The sequence below is a fragment of the Somniosus microcephalus genome, chromosome 29, assembly GCF_052327205.1.
Source record: "Somniosus microcephalus isolate GS21.2 chromosome 29, FLI_Smic_1.0, whole genome shotgun sequence".
Classification (NCBI taxonomy): Eukaryota; Metazoa; Chordata; class Chondrichthyes; order Squaliformes; family Somniosidae; genus Somniosus; species Somniosus microcephalus.
In genome coordinates, this window is record NC_141015.1 from 40,268,168 (window position 1) to 40,289,635 (window position 21,468).

The window sequence follows — 21,468 nt, forward strand, 5'->3', positions numbered from 1 at the left end:
AGTATATCCTTCCTTAGGTTCCTGCTTGTCCTCCAATATGTGGTGACATGGAATCACTGACAGACATCCCTACACCTCAACTGCTTCGCTCCCGTCACAGAAGACAATGGGGGAGAAATTCAGTATCGCCCCGTTTGGGGCGCCATTATCGGCCGTGCGCAAAGTTTAGCGCCTGGCGCTAATTATCGCCTCCGATGGCAAACTTGGCTTTTATCGCCCCTGAAGGTGATTGGAGCGCTAAATCAGGCGCTTCACATCTGTCTTAAGGTGCAAAGTCTGAGGAGCGAGGCGCTACCTCAGAGCGCTGGCGAAGCAAGGAAGGGCAAATCAAAATAAACCTGCAAAGTGCTGCTCAGTACCCAAAGCTCCTTCACACAGTGTCGAATCTCTCCAGAAGTCTCTCTCTCTCTCTCAGAATGCGTGGTGCACAAATGTCACCAACAAAAAAAGGCAGGAAGCGGTCGCCTTTAAATAGCGCTCCCCCAGTCCCTTCCTGACTGCATAACGCTCCCCACAACCTGTCGTTGCTAGCGGCAGGCGGTAAGGCAGGGGGTGCCACTTAATATCTGGTCTGGGGCGCTACCGGGGCGTTGCGCACTCGACTGATGTCACGATCTGCCGGTGCAGGAGATGGTGGCGGTAGTGTTTAGCGCCGCCGCAAAATGTCTAGTTAATTTCACGAGCGGCGCAAACATCGCCGCGCCCGGGCGCTAGTTGCTTTGCGCCCCATTAGCGCCCTCTTAAGGCGCTAACGGGAGGCGCAAACAACTGAATTTTTCCCCCAATGTCTTTGGCGGAAGGAGCAGGTGGGGAGGTTAAGTACGTTATTAGGCGTCAAAATAACAAACACAAAAAAACCCCACCCCAGCGTAGATGTTGCATTGGGATAGCGACTCTGCCCAGCCCCCTGACCCAGGCACATTCATCAAAGCTCTAATATGTCCGCTGAGGCTGGCTAATCTGTCAGGGCCATCCAGTAAATTAACCAGGAGGTACAGCGAGACTGACCGTTCCCTCATTTCCCATTTCACACACCATTTGGCATCTTCGAATCTCGCCAGCGGAATAATCCCAGTGCCATGGGGTGCCAGAGCAGATGGTGCAAAAAGGTTGCATTGGCGGATCTTTGTAATAATCACAGCACCTGATGGAAGTATTTAACTATCCACCATGGTGTTGTGGGTAGACTGGGGGCTGGAAGATGGCCAAGGTGTTGAGCCGCTGTGTTGGAGCTGATGACCGCATTTCAGTTTTAACACTTTTGACATTTGTGTGACTCCTGGCGTGTGATAAGCATGGATTCGACACAAGACTGTGACAAAATCTACTCATTATTAAACACGGTGCGTTGGTAACATATTCATACATATTTTAAAATAAATATATAAAAGGTAGCGACTTACAGGTTTTACACCAGTTTCTAACCAATTTTCACACTCGGTTCACTTATAAAAATCCCACCCTATCAAAGGGTCCTATCAAAGGTAACATGTTTCCAAAAATTTTCAGTTTTATTTATTTAAACTTAGAATTCCATCAAGGGAATCTGCTTAAAAATAGTTTAACTTTTATAGATACCCACTCAAAGTTTTGAAAACATCTTTCTTCCCAGCTATAACCTCTCATTCTTGGCATAATCCTAGTGACTCATTGCTAAAGTAGGACGCAATTCCCTGCCCCTACTGCTTTGTTTATTCAGATGGAGTACAAAACGAAAGAATCATTTCGCGAACTAAAGACATGAACCGTACACATCGAGCCTACAGCACAGAAACAGGCCATTCGGCCCAACTGGTCCGTGCCGGTGTTCATGCTCCACATGAGCCTCCTCCCACCCCTCTTCATCTCACCCTATCAGCATATCCTTCTATTCCTTTCTCCCTCATGTGTTTATCCAGCTTCCCCTTAAATGTATCTATACTATTCGCCTCAACCACTCCCTGTGGTAGCGAGTTCCACATTCCAACCACTCTCTGGGGAAAGAAGTTTCTCCTGAATTCACTATTGGATTTATTAGTGACTGTCTTATATTGATTGATGGCCTCTAGTTCTGGTCTCCCCCACAAGTGGAAACATTTTCTCTACATCTACCCAATCAAACACTTTCATTATTTTAAAGACCTCGATCAGGTCACCCCTCAGCCTTCTCTTTTCTAGAGAAAAGAGCTCCAGCCTGTTCAGGCTTTCCTGATGGGTATATCCTCTCAGTTCTGGTGTCATCTGTGTGAATCTTTTTTTGTGCCTCTATATCCTTATTGCAATATGGAGACCAGATCTGTGCACCGTACACCGTTATTGATAAAGGACGAACCCAGCCTGTTTGTTCAGGGGAGAGTTTGAACTCTACAAGTGCACACTGTACCTCTGCCGGTGGGACCCCTTCTGGTGGGCGACATTGCAGTAGGACCTCATGTTCCAGTGACACGTCCGTTCCCAGTGGTTCCTGCTCAAAGTTCTTCCTCAGGTCTGGATAGAACAACAAAAAATTCAAGTTGAAATTGTGCTGGATTGGAGCTCCTCGCAAAACCATCAACTTTGTCAGACAATCAAGGTCAGTCTTTGTCGCGCAATGTCTGTCTCTTTTCCAATCCGTGCCAGTAAAATGTCAGAGCCCGTGAGCCGTGGACTACCGCCCAGATACACAGGGAGCAGCACATCTGTTCGGGGATGCGGGGGTGGGAGGGGAGGAGGTTGAGTTACAAGCGACCTTTTGGGCCGCGTTACAAGAACCCATTGATCATCTTGCAATGGCGTCACTCGTCGTCCTGCTCAGTCGATGCCCTTGACCAACTTTCACTGTATTTATGATCTGCAAATGACTTGTTGCAGACACAGCTGTTAACTTTAATCAGGTGAGGTTTAATACCTCTAGAAAGAAAGAAAGAAAGGAAGGAAAATGAAGAAAGAAAGGGAGGAAATGAAGAGAGAAAGAAAGAAAGGAAGGAAGGAAGGAAAATGAAGAAAGAAAGAAAGAAAGGAAGGAAGGAAGGAAAATGAAGAAAGCAAAACAGAATGAACAAAAGAATGAAAGATTTATATTTCTACAGCATCTTTCTTGACCTCATGGCATCCCCAAAGTGTTTTACAGTCAATGAGGTATTTTTGGCGTGTGGTCACTGTTGTAATGTAGGAAACGCGGCAGCCAATTTAGGCACAGCAAGATCCCGCAGTCAGCAACGTGTGAATGACCGGATAATCTGTGTTTTTTTTAATGATGTTGGTGCAATGATGCAGACTATGATTCTGATAGGTGCATCTCTACACCTGATGCTCTGTTTTTTAATGCCATTGAATTTATAATCAATGTTAGAAAGAACATTGACTGGGAAAGGTTGTTGAGCATCACATCAGTGAAAAGACGCATGGATCACCTTTAAAGATGTTCTGCTGAGCAAGCAGGAAAAATACATTCTCAAAACCACAAGCTCAGGCTAGACACACAAGAGCATAAGCAAATCAGAAAATAAATTAAAGGTGGGATAAAGAGGGGAAAACTGGCCTGTCCAAATCCAGCAGGGAGAACGGAGAGGCGGCTCAGTGGAATGAATTCAAGAAGCTGCAGAAACGTGTTTAAAAAGGTAAAAAGCAAACCATCTGAGGCAAAGCAGAACAGTAAAAAAAAAATCAATTCCACAACTGCAAGACTTGCAGTCAGAGAAAGGTAAAAACCAGAAGAGATGCAAATTGCTTGTAATTGAGGACAAGCACAAAATAGTAAATATTCTAAATGAATGCTTCATCCAAGTATTCACAAGGGAAGACATGCGCCCTCTCCAAACAAAGCAGAATCAATGACTTTGTTATAAAGGAGATGGAAATCCGAGACAGGCTAATCGATCGCAAAAACAGATAAACCCCCAGGGACAGATGGTATTTATCCCGGAGCCCTGAAAAGGGCTGGGGAGGTGATTTGTGAAGCACTGGCAGTCGGTACGAGGGAGATATCGGACACCGGGGAAGGATTGGAAACAGGTCAATGTGGCGCCCACGTTCAAAAAGGGCAACAAAACAGATACAGGCAACTACAGGCCCATGAATACATCATAAGAAATAGAACATAAGAAATAGGAGCAGGAGTAGGCCATTTGGCCCCTCGAGCCTGCTCCACCATTCTTTTTTCTAAATTAGTTTTTATGGGATGTGGGCGTCGCTGGCAAGGCCCAGCATTTATTGCCCATCCCTAATTGCCCTTGAGAAAGTGGTGGTGAGCCGCCTTCTTGAACCGCCGCAGTCCGTGTGGTGAAGGTGCTCCCACAGTGCTATGAGGGAGGGAGTTCCAGGATTTTGACCCAGCGACGATGAAGGATCGACGATATACTTCTAAGTCAGGATGGTGTGTGACTTGGAGGGGAACTTGGAGGTGGTGGTGTTCCCATGCGCCTGCTGCCCGTGTCCTTCTAGGTAGAAGAGGTCGCGGGTTTGGGAGGTGCTGCTGAAGAAGCCTTGGCGAGTTGCTGCAGTGCATCTTGTAGATGGTACACACTGCAGCCACGGTACGCCGGTGGTGGAGGGAGTGAATGTTTAAGGTGGTGGATGGGGTGCCAATCAAATGGGCTGCTTTGTCCTGGATGGTGTTGAGCTTCTTGAGTGTTGTGGAGCTGCACTCATCCAGGCAAGTGGAGAGTATTCCATCACACACCTTACTTGTGCCTTGTAGATGGTGGAAAGGCTTTGGGGAGTCAGGAGGTGAGATACTCACCACAGAATACCCAGCCTCTGACCTGCTCTTGTTGCCACAGTATTTATGTGGCTGGTCCAGTTAAGTTTCTGGTCAATGATGACCCCCAATGAGATCATGGCTGATCTCTTACTTCAACTCCACTTTCCTGCACTGTCCCCATATCCCTTGATTCCCTTAATATTCAAAAATCTATCGATCTCTATCTTGAATATACTCAACGACTGAGCCTCCACAGCCCTCTGGGGTAGAGAATTCCAAAGATTCACCACCCTCTGAGTGAAGAAATTTCTCCTCATCTCAGTCCTAAATGGTTGACCCCTTATTCTGAGACTTTGACCCCTGGTTCTAGACACTCCAGCCAAGGGGAAACATCCTCCCTGCATCTACCCTGTCAAGCCCTGTAAGAATTTTGTATGTTTCAATGAGATCACCTCTCATTCTTCTAAACTCTAGAGAATATAGGCCTAGTCTACTCAATCTCTCCTCATAGGACAATCCCCCCATCCCAGCAACCAGTCGTTACGAGGGAGACATTGAATCTATCTTCACTCCCGTGCAAAATAATGGAATCGACTATCAGGCATAAACTTGAGGATTGTCTGTATGGTAACAACCGAGTGAACAGCAGAGGGGGAAGGGCCACCCTGACCAGCCTCCTCGACTTCTTTGGGGAAGTGACAACTCAAGTGGACTGTGGGAAGCCCTATGGTGTGGTGTATCTCCACTTCCACATGAAGGGATATGGGATCCTGAGCTTTATAAATAGAGGCATAAAGTACAAAAACCAGCAACTCATGCTAAACCTATATAGAATCATAGAATGGTTACAGCACAGAAGGAGGCCATTTGGCCCATCGAGCCCATGCCGGCTCTCTGCAAGAGCACTTCAGCTAGTCCCACTCCCCCGCCCTTTCCCCACAGCCCTGCAAATTTTTTTCCTTCACATGCAACGAGTGGTTAGGGTTTGGAATGCGCTGCCTGATAGGGTGGTGGATACAGATTCAATAGTAGCCTTCAAAAGGGAATTGGATAAATAGTCGAAGGAGAAAGAATTGCAGGGGTATGGGGAAAGAGCGGGAGGAGTGGGACTGACTGGATTGCTCTTCGAAAGAGCCGGCGCAGACTCGATGGGCCGAATGGCCTCCTTCTGTGCTGTACTATTCGATGATTCTAAGGATGATCCCTCAGTCCTTTCTCTGTGTTGATTAAAATGGCCGCTGTGCCCAACAGCTTTTCATTCTGGATTCCCCTTCCCAGACTCGACGGGCCGAATGGCCTCCTTCTGTGCTGTACTATTCGATGATTCTATGATTCTAAGGCTCTTAATTAAACCTAAGGCTGTGGGGATTCAGTATAAACCCTGGAATGGACAAGAAACTGGCTGAAAGGTAGTAAACAGCGAGTTCTCGTTAAAGGAGTTACGTCAGAGTGGGGTTGGAGGTTGGGGGGGCGGGGTGAGTGGGGGTTGACATGAATCAGTCATTCATAAAAGAAAGACTTATGAAATAATACTGAGCGGCCTGCGGGTGGCGCTGTCCAGGGAGAGTATAAATACTCGGGCACGGGCCCAGCTTGCGCAGGACATTCTTAACAGGAACTAGTGAAGGACACAACTGGGGCAGCACGGTGGCATAGTGGTTAGCACTGTTGCCTCACAGCGCCAGGGACCCGGGTTCGAATCCGGCCTCGGGCGACTGTCTGTGTGGAGTTTGCACATTCTCCCCGTGTTTGCGTGGGTTTCCTCCGGGTGCTCCGGTTTCCTCCCACAGTCCAAAGATGTGCAGGTTAGGTTGATTGGCTATGATAAATTGACCCTTAGTGTTAGGGGGATTAAATACGTGGGGTTACGGGGATAGGGTGGGATATGTGTTGGTGTAGGGGTTACGGGGATCGGGTGGGATATGTGTCGGTGCAGGCTCGATGGGCCGAAATGGCCTCTATCTGCACTGTGGGGTTTCTGTGATTTCTGTGACAACTAGACCTCCATGTTGTAAAACAGTTAATTAAAGCTTTGTTTAACGCTTAGACCAAGTGCCTCGTAGTTTTCTTACATCAGCGGTCCTCAGAGTCGGTGCTGAGATCACGACGGTGTCTGATTTGCATAAAGAACGTGGCAAGTTTACCCCAGCAAAGGAAATAACACCTTGAGAAGTGGGAGGTCAGAGAGAAAATTGGCAAAAGAGAAGTGGAGCAAACGAAAGATCATCGATCGCTGTCTCCTTCTGCTAAAGTCATGACAGCAGAGCCTCTCGCTGTGAAGCTGGCAGAGTCACGAAGAACCACCGCGGAGCGACCACGTTAATGACATCAGTTCAAACATTTCCCCTTGAAAGGAAAGAGCACCAGAGCGAGCTGCGAGAATGAGGCGAGAGAGGAGCGTGCCTTTGATCACGACGTTACCCAAAAAACAACAATTCTCCCAAGCTTCCAAACGGTGATTTTTCTTTTTTTTTAATTACCCACAGAACGCCGTTGCTCGGAAAAATACTTGAAAAACAAGGCCCTGTCATCCCACCCGCAGTATTCTGTTAAAACTTGCCCTCCGGGCACTGAGGCTCACTGCTCACTCTCAACGTTGTCAAAAATCGTTTCCTTTTCAAGTGCACGAGGGAGCAGGGGATAGAGGGATGTGGGGGGGCAAGCTGGAAGAGTTAATTAGCATGGGAGGAGGCTCATGTGGAGCGTAAACACAGGCACAGACCACTTGGGCTGAATGGCCTGTTTCTGACGCCCTGCCCTTAAGGATGTCCAAAAGCACTTGACGACCAACGGAAATCTTAAGTCTTCCTTCCAACTGCCGCCTCTCTTCTCCTGACTGCCCTCCCCTCCACTACCTCACCCAAGTGGCCACCCTCCAAGACAGTGAGCTCAGCAGGCTATTCGACTGCATGCGGCATCGCAGCCACGTCTGATCCTGTCTTCACACAGAAGTCCACAGACTCACGCGTTCCAGAAGGACTTAGTGGACCAGTAGCAGGAACCCTGGGATATTCCACCACCCCACCCCCGTTTCACCTAGAGGTGCTGAGGCCAAATATAGCAAGCCCCCCTGACATGACTCTTGTCATTCATGTGGAAACGAGTTCTGAAATAATACTGGGCGCCCTGTTGGTGGCGCTGTCCAGGGAGAGTATAAATACTCGGGTACTGGCCCAGCTTGCTCAGGACATTCTTTTACAGGAGCTAGTGAAGGACACAACTAGACCTCCATGTTGTAAAACAGTTGATTAAAGCTTTGTTCAACGCTGAGACCAAGTGCCTAGTAGTTTTCTTACGTCACCCCTTGTACTGAGATCAGCCCCCCGTGCTAACTCAGCGCCGACCAGGAATCAAATATCTGTAAAATATTAGTCTGCCAGAGAGGAGCCCCAGATTTTGTCCGTGATAAATAGCCAAGAGTGTTCAACAGCGCATAAGAATGAAAAGAAAATTAAACTTAATTTTCACAATTATTTTTTCCCCGCATATTTTATATCTAGAAAAATCACACTTCCGAGTTTTAAATTTTGGCTCCTCCTTGCTCACTGGGAGAAGGATTGGGGTCTTGTGCAATTCCTTTTAGGAATCAAGCCCTTGAACACAATCATTTGGGACACGCGAGCCTTGGATTTTTAAAAAAAAACTTCCTTGGGTTGTAAGCTGTGTGTTTTCAATTTATATCTGCTCTGAAATGTATTCCAGGCTGCACAGCACAGTGCTGTATCTGTAAGAGCTGCTGTGAGTCATCTGGAGTGTAAGAGGCACCTGGGAGTGATTACAGGGCGCTAATCTGATTGAGGGGTTCGGGTGATGTCAGCAACGGCAAGAGTGAACTGTGAATGGTTTATCATTGTCAACTGAACCCTGAAATGAGATTAATTGCGGCTTTCTAATCACTCCCCCGTATTCTGCTGTTATGTGGCGTTATATTCTGCTGAGTATTGTGTGCAGTTTTGGTCGCCTTATCTGAGGAAGGACGTTCTTGCCATGGAGGGAGTGCAGCGAAGATTCACCAGACTGATACCTGGGATGGCAGGAATGACGTATGAGGAGAGATTGAGTCGATTGGGCTTGTACTTGCTGGAGTTTAGAAGAATGAGAGGGGATCTCAACGAAACTTATAAAATTCTAACAGGACTAGACAGGCTAGATGCAGGAAGGATGTTCCGATGGCGGGGGAGTCCAGAACCAGGGGTCACAGTCTAAGGACAAGGGGTAAGCCATTTAGGGCTGAGATGAGGAGGAATTTCTTCACCCAGTGAGTGGTGAACCTGTGGAATTCTCTACCACAGAAGGCAGTTGAGGTCAATTCATTAAATATATTCAAGAAGGAGTTAGATATATTTCTTAAGGCTAAAGGGATCAAGGGATATGGGGAGAAAGCAGGGACAAGGTACTGAATTTGGATGATCAGCCATGATCTCATTGAATGGCGGAGCAGGCTCGAGGGGCCGAATGGCCTACTCCTGCTCCTATCTTCTATGTTTCTATGTGTCAATTTCATTTCTGTCATTTATGATGGGGAGGGGGGGGCGTGCGTGGAAGGGTAAAGTTATATTTTTGGTCAATTTTTGCGCCAGAGTGAGAGAGACTGGAAAAACTTGGGCCATTCAGGGCCTTGTGGAGGAGACGATCTCTTACATGAATTTAAAATGATGCACCAACATGCAAAGAGGAAGGGACAAGATCATCGAGGTCCAATAGATGGTTTAAGCTTGAACTCTGCTCTGCCAACACTGGCTCTGTGGAGTCCTGGGAAGGTGAATAAATAAGAGGCAAAAAATCCCCGGCCAATTCGGGAACGACTTTGGGAAATTCATCTTGCACTCTCTCAGGCAATCAAGCAAGCTCCATGTTTGCCCATGATTTATCATAACCCGGAGTAACTGTGTCCAATTCTGGGCACCGCACTTTAGGAAGGATGTGAAGGCCTTAGAGAGGGTGCAGAAAAGATTTACGAGAATGGTTCCAGGGATGAGGGACTTCAGTTACGTGGAGAGACTGGAGAAGCTGGGGTTGTTCTCCTTGGAGCAGAGAAGGTTGAGAGGAGATTTGAGAGAGGTGTTCAAAATCATGAGGGGTCTGGACAGAGTAGATGGAGAGAAACTGTTCCCGTTGGCGGAAGGGTCGAGAACCAGAGGACACAGATTTAAGGTGATTGGCAGAAGAACCAAAGGCGACATGAGGGAAAACTATTTTACGTAGCGAGTGGTTAGGATCTGGAATGCACTGCCTGAAAGGGTGGTGGAGGCAGATTCAATCACGGCTTTCAAAAGGGAATTGGAGAAGTACCTGAAGGAAAAAAATTTGCAGGGCTACGGGGAAAGGGTGGGGGAGTGGGACTAGCTGAAGTGCTCTTGCAGAGAGCCGGCACGGGCTCGACGGGCTGAATGGCCTCCTTCTGTGCTGTAACCATTCAATGATTCTAACAAACCACCCAGCTGCCATTGCCTTCTCTCAGGAACTTGTCTAGTCCACCTTTGCAGTGACCCCATACCCGTCGCAAGTTAAACGGTGACGGTAACAGAATTATACTGAATTCAAGAGATACAATAAATGGGATAACACCCTCTGCCAAACTAACAGAGTGAGGGATTCAGACAAACACTTTTGTCTTTGTACACTATGGTGTGGCTTTGCCAAGCCTGGACTCTCAGCATCCACTGTGTCTCATTGCTTTCAGCGGAGTAGCAGAGGATACTGGGAAATTGAGGTCGGATGAAGGTTAAGTCACATTTTGACATTCGGCTTCGGTAGAAGATGGCCGCGTTAATTGCAGGATCACTCATTTTGTGCTAAGTGTTCGAACAAGGGCTCGCTAATGGCTCAGTTGATTAGGCCTCTGCCCAATGGGAAAACTGAGCCATAAAAGGTAGGCATGTTGCAGGTTCAAACCCAAGCAATGTTGAGTGAGCTCATCTCAGTTGGGATGGGGGTGGAGGTCTTACAATTCACCTCCGTACCAACGTGCTCCTACTGATTGCTTCAATAATGCCTGTTAGCAAGTGAAAAGTGACAATGACAAGATGAGTCTCGGTGGTGAAGGTCACCCACCCTCCCAGCTGCAGCAGGTGGTTAAGAAGGCAAATGGCATGTTGGCCTTCGTAGCGGGAGGGTTTGAGTACAGGAACAAGGATGTCTTGCTGCAGTTGTACAGGGCCTTGGTGAGACCACATCTTGAGTATTGTGTGCAGTTTTGGTCGCCTTATCTGAGGAAGGACGTTCTTGCCATGGAAGTAGTGCAGCGAAGATTCACCAGGCTGATACCTGGGATGGCAGGAATGACGTATGAAGAGAGATTGGGTCGATTGGGCTTGTACTCGCTGGAGTTTAGAAGAATGAGAGGGGATCTCATCGAAACTTATAAAATTCTAACAGGACTAGACAGACTAGATGCTGGAAGGATGTTCCCGATGGTCGGGGAGTCCAGAACCAGGGGTCACAGTCTAAGGATAAGGGGTAAGCCATTTAGGACAGAGATGAGGAGGAATTTCTTCACCCAGAGAGTGGTGAACCTGTGGAATTCTCTACCAAAGAAGGCAGTAGAGGCCAATTCATTAAATATATTTAAGAAGGAGTTAGATATATTTCTTAAGGCTAAAGGGATCAAGGGATATGGGGTGAAAGCAGGGACCGGGTACTGAATTTGGATGATCAGCCATGATCTCATTGAATGGCGGAGCAGGCTCGAGGGGCCGAATGGCCTACTCCTGCTCCTATGTTTCTATGTTTCTATGTTTCTCCCTCCCGCCCTCTTTGGGAATAAATAGCCTCAAACTAACAATGTCTCGGATCAGACCTGAAGATTGGCCGTTTGGGAATGTCCCCTGTGATCCCATTCCCCTTTCGTGTGAAACAGGGCCAGAAGAGGGGAGAAAAAAATTGGGACAAAATAATTCAAAAGGACAACAAGGAGAGATAATACAGGTATTTTTTAAAAAGTGCATGTCAAGATGACTATTCAGAATAGTGAGGTATGTAAAACAGGTATACGCACAGGCGATGCGGACGTAAGCTCTCCTGCTCTTGGTTGTGCCCGAGGCACTCCAGGCGACGCACTGGCACCAGAAGTCTTCCAAACCGAAGAGTTCTTCCACCTGCTGCCGCAAGACCTCGATGTGAACTTCCCGAACCACCAGCCCTGCACAAGGGAAGAGAACCATTACAAAAAAGAGCCCAAGGGCTGGGATGTGGGCGGCATAACAGGCGTTACTTCAACACGAGAAATGCGCTGGCTTTCCCACCCTGCGTTTTTTCCTCTTCAGTCCCCCCCTTCACCAACTTCACCCAATCTGACAATGGAGGGCCACTTCTGTCCTATTTGATTCCCAGCACTTAAACATACCACCTTATCGCAGCACTCGCAAACTCCCCAAAGCGCTTCAGACACAACTGGATTATACTGAAGTGCAGCGACCGTTGTTATGCAGGCAAAATGTGGCAGCCATTCTGTGCACAGCACGATTCCACAGTGAGATGAATGACCAACTATTCTATTTTCGGTCGTGCCCGGCTGGAGGAATAATGTTGACCAGGACACCGAGAAAATGCTCTGTTCCTTGTTGGAATAGCGCCATAGTGATCTTTAGCATCGACCTTGACAGACAGAAAGCAATATAAGCTAAGTTGTACAATTTTAAAGGGGTTGCAGGAACAGAGGGTCCTGGGGGTGTATGTACACAAGTCCTTGAAGGTGACAGGGCAGGTTGAGAGGGCTGTTAAAAAAGGCATACCGGATCCTTGGCTTTATTAATGGAGGAAGAGTACACAAGCAAGGAAGTTCTGCTAAACCTTTATAAATCACTGGTGAGGCCTCAGCAGGAGTATTGTGTCCAATTCTGGGCACCACACTTTAGGAAGGATGTTAAGGCGTTAGAGAGGGTGTGGAGGAGATTTACTAGGATGGTACCTGGAATGAAAGACTTCAGTTACGTGCAGAGGCTGGAGTAACTGGGGTTGTTCTCCTCACAGCAAAGAACGTTAAGGGGAGATTTGATAGAGGCGTTCAAAATCTTGAAGGGTTTTTGATATAATAAATAAGGAGAAACTGTTTCCAGTGGCAGGAGGGTCGGTAACCAGAGGACACAGATTTAAGGTGATTGGCAAAAGAACCAGAGGCGACATAAGGAAAAAAAAAATTTTACGCAGCGAGTTGTTGTGATCCTGAAAGGGCGGTGGAAGCAGATTCAACAGAAACTTTCAAAAGGGAACTGGATAAATACTTGAAGGGGAAACATTTGCAGGGCTATGGGGAGAGGGCAGGGGAGTGGGACTAATTGGTGAGCTCTTTCAAAAAGCCGGCACAGGCACGATGGGCCAAATGGCCTCCTCCTGTGCTGTATCGTTCTAAGAAAGGATGATCAGTGATTGGAGTGACTTTCCAGGTCGGGCAATGGTGGCAAAGCCTTGGAACCGTTTCTGTGCCCATTGGAGGCAGCGATGGGGAGTCTGTAGACTTGTTCTGTACAGATAAGCTCGGATGGGCCAGCTGACCTTCCCCGCCTTATGATCTTACAAACAGGACCCTCTGAAATATACTTCAACCTCACTCTAGTGTCCTCAGCAATCAAATATTTTGCAAATTGAATGAGCAACACAATGCATGACCCAATACAACAACATCCAGAAGAGTGGCTTGGAAAACACCAAGAGGAGCTGGTATGGTAGGTCGAGAGAAACTATTTCTGCTGGCTGGGGATTCTCGGACTAGAGAGGCATAGTCTAAAAATTAGAGCCAGGCCTTTCAGGAGTGAAGTTAGGAAACACTTCTACACACAAAGGGTGGTAGAAGTTTGGAACTCTCTTCCGCAAATGGCAAATGTTAGATCAATTGTTCATTTTAAATTTGAGATTGGTAGATTTTTGTTAACCAAAGGTATGAAGGGATACGGGGCAAAGGTGAGTAGATGGAGTTAGGTCGCAGATCAGCTATGATCTCATTGAATGGCGGAACAGGCCTAAGGGGCTCAACGGCCTCCTTCTGCTCCTATGCTTACAATAGGCAGGAAAATAAAGCCACAGTTGAACTTACGCAGGACCTTTCAGAACCATCTCAAGTTAAATGACTCTCATTACAAAGGCAACAATGGCAGCCATTTTGCACACAGCACGGTCCCACCAACAACGAGTTGCATTGTTTTTGGTGGCGCTGGTTATGCGAGGAATCACACAATCACTGAACTTTACGGCACAGAAGGAGGCCATTCGACCCATCAAATGTGGACCCAAACACTGGGAGAAGTTCCTCGTCTGCAAATAGTGCCATGGGGTCTTCAACATACGCCTGAGCCAGCAGCAAGGGCCTTGGTTTAACATGTCCTCTGAAAGGCAACCCCTCCAATAATGCAGCCCTAACTTAGCACTGCACTGCTGTGTCGAGCCTAGATTATGTGCTTGAATCCTGAACTGGGACTCGAGCCCACAACCTTCTGATTCAGAAGTAAGAAAGCTACCAACCGAGTCAAACTGGCATAACCTGAGAGTGGGGAAGGGGTAATTGGTCTATCTCCATTTCCCTTCCCACTGAATGTGTTTTGAGAAATTCATACGCAATTGTAACCTAGGTTACTAACGAGGGGCGGGGGGAGAACTGGGGACGGGGGGTGGGGTGGGGGGCGGTGAACTGGAAAAGTACATCAGTTCTCTGGTGTACAGTTTCAACAGAAATCTCAGACATATCAAATAACTGGCTCTTTATTTACTCAGTGCAGCGACCCAGAAACATTTCCCAAAGCTAACTGTCTCTAATGTATTTTTGATTTACACTAATGTATCCGGTCTGTATAGTTCAGCACTAGCGTAAATAACAAGCTTTGGTTCTGCGAATGGAGCCCCTCCCTCAAGCAGAGGAACATTCAATTAAGGGCAGAAGTCACCTTCCTGTACAAACACTCAACAAAGTCATCCCAAATTCCCCTTGTATGTATAGGCAAACGATTCTGTTAAAATAGCAGCGAGCAGCAATCTGTTGCAAGCGTGCCTTCAGCCGTCTAGGTCCCAAACTCTGGAATTCTCTTCCCTAAGCCTCTCTACCTCGCTCTCCTCTTTTAAGACTCTGCTTAAAACCTACCTCCTTGACCAAGCGTTTGGCCACCTGTCCTACTGTCTCCTACACTGGCTCGCTGTCAAATTTTGTCCGATTACGTTCTCGTGAAGCACCTCAGGATGCTTTACTACGCTAAAGGCACAGTATAAATGCAAACTGTTGTTAAGTGTACACAGCATAACATGGCCAACAGTAACTTCAACCCTTCAGTTTCTTTATATAATTCTCTCTTTTGAATTCTGAATTTATTCTGCCAACAATGTCAGGAATAAAAGGACTTTCAGGTTTTTACATAAGAAACATAAGAAACATAAGAAATAGGAGCAGGAGTAGGCCAATCGGCCCCTCGAGCCTGCTCCGCCATTCAATAAGATCATGGCTGATCTGATCCTAACCGCCAATCTGTGATCCAAAGCAACACTACAAGCTCCCTAAACTTGCCTACTTTGTATTCCTGGGTACTGTTCAAATCATCGGAACTATTCAGTTTTCTTTCAAACAGGAGCTCCAAGCTAATGTTTTCATGGACAGAATTTTTTTTAAAAAGCACAGAATGCGGAAGATCCAGAAGATGTCATTCTCTTCAATTATTTGAAATCAATATTTTAATGACAAGATTTCTTTCCCGCAATGTTTAAATTGCTATATAACAGATCATTGCTTTGACCTGGAACGCGCTGTCTGAAAGGGCGGTGGAAGCAGATTCAATAGTAACTTTCAAAAGGGAATTGGATAAATACTTGAAGGGGAAAATGTGCAGGGCTGTGGGGAAAGAGCAGGGGGGAGTGGGACTAATTGGAGAGCTCTTTCAAAGAGCCGGCACAGGCACGATGGGCCGAATGGCCTCCTTCTGTGCTGTTTCATTCGATGAAACCACCACACTAAAAGTATTTAGCAGGAAGTGTATTCGCACCATAGATACAGTTAAGGCAAGTCATTCAGCCCATCCATCCATCGAGAAACACCCGAATCCTCCGCCCCATCACACCATCCAACTGTTTGTCAAATCATTCCAGGGCATGATGGGCTGAATGGCCTCCTACCATGCTATAATCTCCTTGACTCTATGATCACATACCCACTATTAAACATAAGGTCATAAACAAAGGAAGGCAGTTTTCATCATCCTGTCTGTTGCTGTTGGAATGAGGAACGTTAATTAGCAGAGAGGGAATAAATGCCACTTCTAAAGACAGTACATTTTTCTGTCTTGTTAAGCAAAGAGGAAGCAAATGAGCAGAGCTAAAAAGAAAACATATGTGAATAACATAAAAAATACATAACAATGGGAACATGCGACCAGCACCATTCGAGAACAGACATTGTGGAGACAGTGTGCTGAAGGCATAATTATAGGTCTGTTCAAAGTCTGAAGCGTATTCCTTGTAATATAAACAGGCATTAGCATTTAGCATCAGTTTAAGCTGTCTCCTGTTCATGTTCTGCATTCCAGTGCTGCTCCCTTTTCAAAACATATATGTCTAAAATGAAATGTGGTCTGTGCTGAGTTTGCTGGTTTCAGCTACAGTGCCCCTGGGCAACAGAAAGGAGATCCAGCCAGTGTTCCCTGCCCCAGCCACTGTCTTATGATTCCGGCTGGATTGCAGGATCTGCTCGACCTCATCTGCGGGGTTGGAATGGTGGGCGGTGGATGGTGGGCTGCGGAGAGTGATTGACCTGCAGCTGACCCTTGCAAAGCTTCCAGGACGAGCCTCGTTTTAAGTTGTTTTCACAGGGTTCTCTGCCCTTGGGTGGGGGGGCGGCTGACAAATTGGGGGTGGGGTTGTGGGGTGGGCAGGAGCCGGCAACTGCAGCTGCATGAAGAACGAGGTGGCATTGCCCACGTTTTCAATCCGGCCGCCTCCACTAAAGGCAGGGATGAGGGATTTCAGTGACGTGGGGAGTCTGGAGAAGCTGGGGTTGTTCTCCTCAGAGCAGAGAAGGCTAAGAGGAGATTTGATAGAGGTGTTCAAACTTAGATAGAGTGAAAAAAGAGGAACTGTTCCCAATGGCTGAAGGGTCGATAACCAGAGGGCACAGATTGGAGGTGATTGGCCAAAGAACCAGAGGTGACAGGAGGGAAAACTTTTTTACGCAACGAGTTTTTAGGATTTGGAATGCGCTGCCTGATCGGGCGGTGGAGACAGATTCAATAGCAGCCTTCAAAAGGGAATTGGATAAATACTTGAAGGAGAAAAAATTGCAGGGATATGGGGAGAGAGCGGGGGAGTGGGACTGACTGGATTGCTCTTCAAAAGAGCCAGCACGGACTCGATAGGCCGAATGGCCTCCTTCTGTGCTGTACTAGTCTATGATTCTAAGGATGATTCCTCAGTCCTTTCTCTGTGTTGATTAAAATGGCCGCTGTACCCAACAGCTTTTCATTCTGGATTCCCCTTCCCTTAGCAACACCAGGAGCCAGTTGAGTGTTGACATCCTTCGAGTCTACAGTTTCTGAGGTGTTAGTGATGGAAAACATGACGTCACTCCTTCATCATCCTATCCTCAGCTGGACGCTTTCACATCCATCGCATTACATGGAATGTACAGCACAGAAACAGGCCATTCGGCCCAACTGGCCAATGCTGGTGATTATGCTCCACACGAGCCTCCTCCGACTCTACTTCATCTCACCCCATCAGCAGATCCTTCTATTCCTTGGTGGGACCTTCTGTGAGAAGAAAATACTTCGGTCTGAAATATACAGGTGGCATTAGCGGCCCTGGCCTAACTTTCTGCTCCCGCCCCCACACACCCAGCGCATTGCAAAACGAGGGGAAACACGGGTAAATACCGCCTCGCGTACGTATGGATGCCGGGGGAGGCAATGATCAGGCTGGGGTATGTGTCTGCTCCACCCAGACGGTGAAACAGTCCCACTATATACCTTCTAGGCCAGGAGTATCCAAGCTCTTTAGCTTCAGGGGAAGCTCTGCTGCATATGTTGGCGCTTCACACATATAAAGGTTAAATCTGCATTCCCAATAATTTGCAAATATCTCAGGACGCACGTACCAACAGCTCCTCAGTGTTCTGATTTAGGATTTATCTAACCAAACAATGATACAGCACAGAAGGAGGCCATTCGGCCCATCGTGCCTGTGCCGGTTCTTTGAAACAGCTCTCCAACTAGTCCCACTCCCCAACTCTTTCCCCATAGTCCTGCAAATTTCTCCTTTTCAATATTTATCCAATTTCCTTTTGAAAAGTCACCATTGAATCTGCTTCCACCGCCCTATCAGACAAGCGCGTTCCAATTTAATTAAATCAATTAAATAAAATGAAATAAAACAACCGTGAGAATACCAGGCCAGTCAAGACCTCCAGGCCCAGTAAAATTCAAATAGGAGGTAGTGTAGGATATGCAAGCGGGCGGGGCTGGGCTCATTGTACCCTGGCTTCTGTCCACACTTGGAAGAACGGCTGTTTGGGGGAGTTAGTCTTAGGGCCTCCTGAGTCTCTCCTCAGGAGACTGCTTGACTGTGTGTGTGTGGGGTGAGGGGTGGCCAACCCTCCAGAATTACCCTGGAGTCTCCAGGAATTGAAGATTCATCTCCAGGATACATAGCAACATAGAAGACAGGAGCAGGAGTAGGCCATTCGGCCCCTCGAGCCTGCTCCGCCATTTAATGAGATCATGGCTGATCATCCAAACTCAGTACCCGGTCCCTGCCTTCTCCCCATGTCCCTTGATACAGCTGCGAGCAACACCCGGGAGGGGCATGTTCTTTGGACACTTTTGTTTATTAAAAATATTATAAAAATATTGGAAATGGGAAATAAGGCGGTTTGATTGGGTGAGGCGGTTGGAGGCAGGAGGTCATGTGATGAACCCTCCAGGAAGACGTCCAACCAGAGCTGGCGAGGGTGGGGCAGAGGTTAGGGTCTGAAATTGTTGAACTCGATGTTGAGTCCGGAAGGCTGTAAAGTGCCTAATGGAAAGAGGAGGTGCTGTTCCTCGAGCTTCCGTTGAGCTTCATTGGAACAGTGTAGGAGGCCAGACGACAGAGTGGGAGCGGGGCGGAGAATTAAAGTGACAGGTGATCAGAAAGCTCGGGGTCGCGCTTGCGGACTGAACGGAAGCGTTCCGCAAAGTGGTCTCCCCAATGTAGAGGAGACCGCATCGTGAGCAACCAATACCGCATACCAATGTTCCCCCTAAGGTGCGGCGCGCGGCGGCGCAGTCACCTCAAAGGTCCCGCGCAGGCCACTCACCGGCTTTTAACATGTAAATACCGCACAGGTGCAGAAATTTAAAGGGGCCATGCATTAAAAGAAACAGCCACGCAGAACAAAGTTCAGCTCACGGAGAAACATCGGCCTTTGCAGGCTACTAAATTAAAATAAGTTCAAGTAAATCGCTGTTCCACCAGGAAAATGTAAGTAGCAGTTATCTCCTCTGTGCTAATTAGCTTTGCTCATTCTGAGAGTTACAGATAGGAAGAGGAGAACTGTCTCCCTGTGGAGAATGAGGGTGATGGCGTGCGTAAGTTGCACCATCCCGGACCAGGACAGGCTTGACGGACCAGTTGGTCTCTTCCTGTCTTTCCTTGCCGTGTGTTGGGATGTAAGTTTAAGTTGGCAACTTCAAGAAAGAAGCAGAGAAAATTGGGGAGGGAGCACTTAGAACAGGAGCACTCCTGGGATTAATGGGCAGAGAAGACAACCCTTGTGAAGAAAATCGCAAGGCCTAATGTAAGAAAGATTTCTATAGCGCCTTTCACAACCTCAGGATGACCCAAAGCGCTTTACAGCCAATGAAGCACTTTTTGAAGTGTGGTCACTGTTGTAATGCAGGAAACGCGGCAGCCAATTTGTGCACAGCAAGCTCCCACAAACAGCAATGAGATATTGTCCAGATCAGCTGATTATCTTTTAGGTCTTGGTTGAGGGATAAATAGTGGCCGTGGGATCTTTGACATCCACCTGAGGGAGCAGACGGGGCCTCGGTTTAACGTCTCATCGGCACCTCCAACAGTGCGGCACTCCCTCAGCGCTGCACCGGGAGCGTCAGCCTGGATTTTTTTGTGCTCAGGTCCCTGGAGTGGGGACTCGAACCCGCAACCTTCTGACTCGAGAGGCGAGGGGAGCGTTCAAGAGTCCAGAATGGGTCCGCGCATTACCTGTGACCTCGTCCACGTTCTCCTCAGTCACGTGGTCCTTCTGGTGCACCCAGTCACCGTTGCACTTGAAGTAGATCTGCGTTGCAGGGGTGGCCGTGCAGGTCATCGTCACCGGCTTGTTCTTCACGATGTAGGCGTCCTCCGGCTCCACCAGGAATCGCGGCAGAGGCTCTGCCGGTGACGACGGGAAGGAGTCAGGCAGCACATCGCTGTAGTCGGTTCCTGCGGGTCAGAAGGAGGAGGACGGAGATTACTGGAGAGCATTTCAGAAAGGTTTAACTGCGCGGCATTTAATATACATCATAGACGATTAGTCACACAGGAACCAAAGGCTGTCCATTATCCCGAAATAATGACACAAGTTACAGAGAGCTGCAGCACTTAATCAATCAGCCTGGTGTCATAACTAGTGTGCAGTGCATTTTCTACAGTCTAATGTGTTTACAGTGTCTTTCAGGACAGATAATAAGGAATTGTTTAGTTTAGCATTGTGCCAACCCAGGCCAGCTGCCCTTTTATACTCTCAATATTTACAATCAGCCATCCCCCATCTCAGCTGACACAGATTTGTAGTCATGTTTAGAATTGGATCTTTCTGCGCCAGGGAGTTGGCTAAGCGTGCAGCAACCACTGCCCAAACAGTTGTCACTTCAAGCTTTCTCCCTCGCCTTCCAGCTCGGTTTCCTATTTCCTCTCGCTCTCTCCTTTGCCCCGAAGCCATTGACAGTTTAAGTGCCCGCACCATTTGGACTCGGAGCGTACCGTCCAACTAATACGCGCTTTCTTGTCGACAACGGCGTTTACCTTCCGACAGTAGTTCCGCGCAAAGAAAATAAGGGCTCTTCTCGTCCCATCACGGCTCTCAGAGCGGGTTGCCTAAGCACAAGCACTGAGAAGGATCAGATAAATTGCAAAATTCCTCTCCTCTGATGGCCGCTCCTCTGCCCAACTAACCTGTCTTTTCCTTCCACTCAGCAAGGTCCCTCCCCCACCCCCCACACTATTGAAAGTGGGCACCCGTCCACTGGTAATGCCAGGGGAATTTTACATAGGATTACCTAGGATATACAGCACCGGAACAGGCCATCCGGCCCAACCAGTCCACCATTGTTACTATGGTTACATTAGGCCTGTCGGAACATAACGACATACAAGGCCAGAAAAGACCATTTCAGACCACCTGGCTAACCCTGAAGTTCAGAAACAGGAAACACAGTTCACTAATTGTCCCTCAACTAATTTGTTCACCAAATGCCTGTCCAACTCCCCGTTAGAATGATTAATATTATTGGCTCCTAGGAACAGGGGGAGGCCATTCTGCTCCTCGAACCTGTTCCATCATTCAATTGGATCATGGCTCATTTACCCACCCTTTTCTCCATATCGCTTGGTACCCTTACCCAACATGAAATGGGGGGTGGAATCGGCGGTAAGGGTATGGAGTTTGTGGTGGGGGCTGAAGATGGCTTCAGTCTTCTCTCGATGGTTAACTGGAGGTAGTTGCAGTTCATCCAAGACTGGATGTCGGACAAGCAGTCTGACAATACAGAGAGACAGTTCCATCCAACAATCTTCCAGACACTTGTTCAGTGTCTCGGATACATAACAGTAAATTACTTGTGTCTGAAATCACAACCCAC

At 47.7% G+C, this 21,468-nt stretch overlaps 1 protein-coding gene across 2 annotated transcripts in view; it reads right to left on the reverse strand.

Annotated features, from left to right (window-relative positions):
• Positions 1–21,468, reverse strand: part of LOC147098682 (netrin receptor UNC5B-a-like) — a 339,224-nt gene that overhangs the window by 70,230 nt on the left and 247,526 nt on the right. For both annotated transcript variants that reach the window (XM_085970682.1, XM_085970681.1), the window contains exons 2-4: positions 19,829–20,050; positions 11,658–11,801; positions 2,363–2,466 (exon numbers count right to left, since the gene is read on the reverse strand). In XM_085970682.1, coding sequence (XP_085826808.1) covers positions 2,363–2,466; positions 11,658–11,801; positions 19,829–20,050 — 470 coding nt within the window. The remainder of the gene's footprint in view (positions 1–2,362; positions 2,467–11,657; positions 11,802–19,828; positions 20,051–21,468) is intronic.